Source organism: Sinocyclocheilus rhinocerous, unplaced genomic scaffold, assembly GCF_001515625.1.
Source record: "Sinocyclocheilus rhinocerous isolate Xijiao unplaced genomic scaffold, SAMN03320098_v1.1 scaffold619, whole genome shotgun sequence".
Classification (NCBI taxonomy): Eukaryota; Metazoa; Chordata; class Actinopteri; order Cypriniformes; family Cyprinidae; genus Sinocyclocheilus; species Sinocyclocheilus rhinocerous.
Window position 1 is genome coordinate 27,258 of NW_015636051.1, and position 477 is coordinate 27,734.

The window sequence follows — 477 nt, forward strand, 5'->3', positions numbered from 1 at the left end:
TCCCCCCGAGGGGAGGATAAACGAGGCTTGAGAGTAGACTGTTTGTTTATTTAGATTTCTGTTCGTTTGGAGGACATTTAGCTCAGTGACATTCATGGGTGAATGAACCAATGACAGATACCTGCTTCCTTAGTGCGGACTGCTCTGGAAGGGGTGCTCGGGTCGCCTGTGCCTATGCCGTTCGTGGCCACCACCCGAAACTCATACTCCACCCAGGGGTTGAGCTCCACTGCCATGGCGGACTCCATATTTCCTGTCACCGGGTCTGGATCTGAGAGGGATGTGAAGCACAGAGGAGAGGTACCAAACCAAGTGAGGAATCAATACAGCTTAAAACACAAGCAACGATTTAAAGGGGTCATATGATGCGATTTCAATTTTTCCTTTCTCTTTGGAGTGTTACAAGCTCTTGGTGCATAAAGAAGATCTGTAAAGTTGCAAACACTAAAGTCTCAAAACCAAAGAGATATTCTTTAT

At 46.5% G+C, this 477-nt stretch overlaps 1 protein-coding gene across 2 annotated transcripts in view; it reads right to left on the reverse strand.

The window, feature by feature from the left end:
• The window catches only part of cntn5 (contactin 5), a 200,301-nt gene that overhangs the window by 20,181 nt on the left and 179,643 nt on the right, over positions 1-477 (reverse strand). For both annotated transcript variants that reach the window (XM_016562234.1, XM_016562233.1), the window contains one exon: positions 122-271. In XM_016562234.1, the coding sequence (XP_016417720.1) occupies positions 122-271 (150 nt within the window). The remainder of the gene's footprint in view (positions 1-121; positions 272-477) is intronic.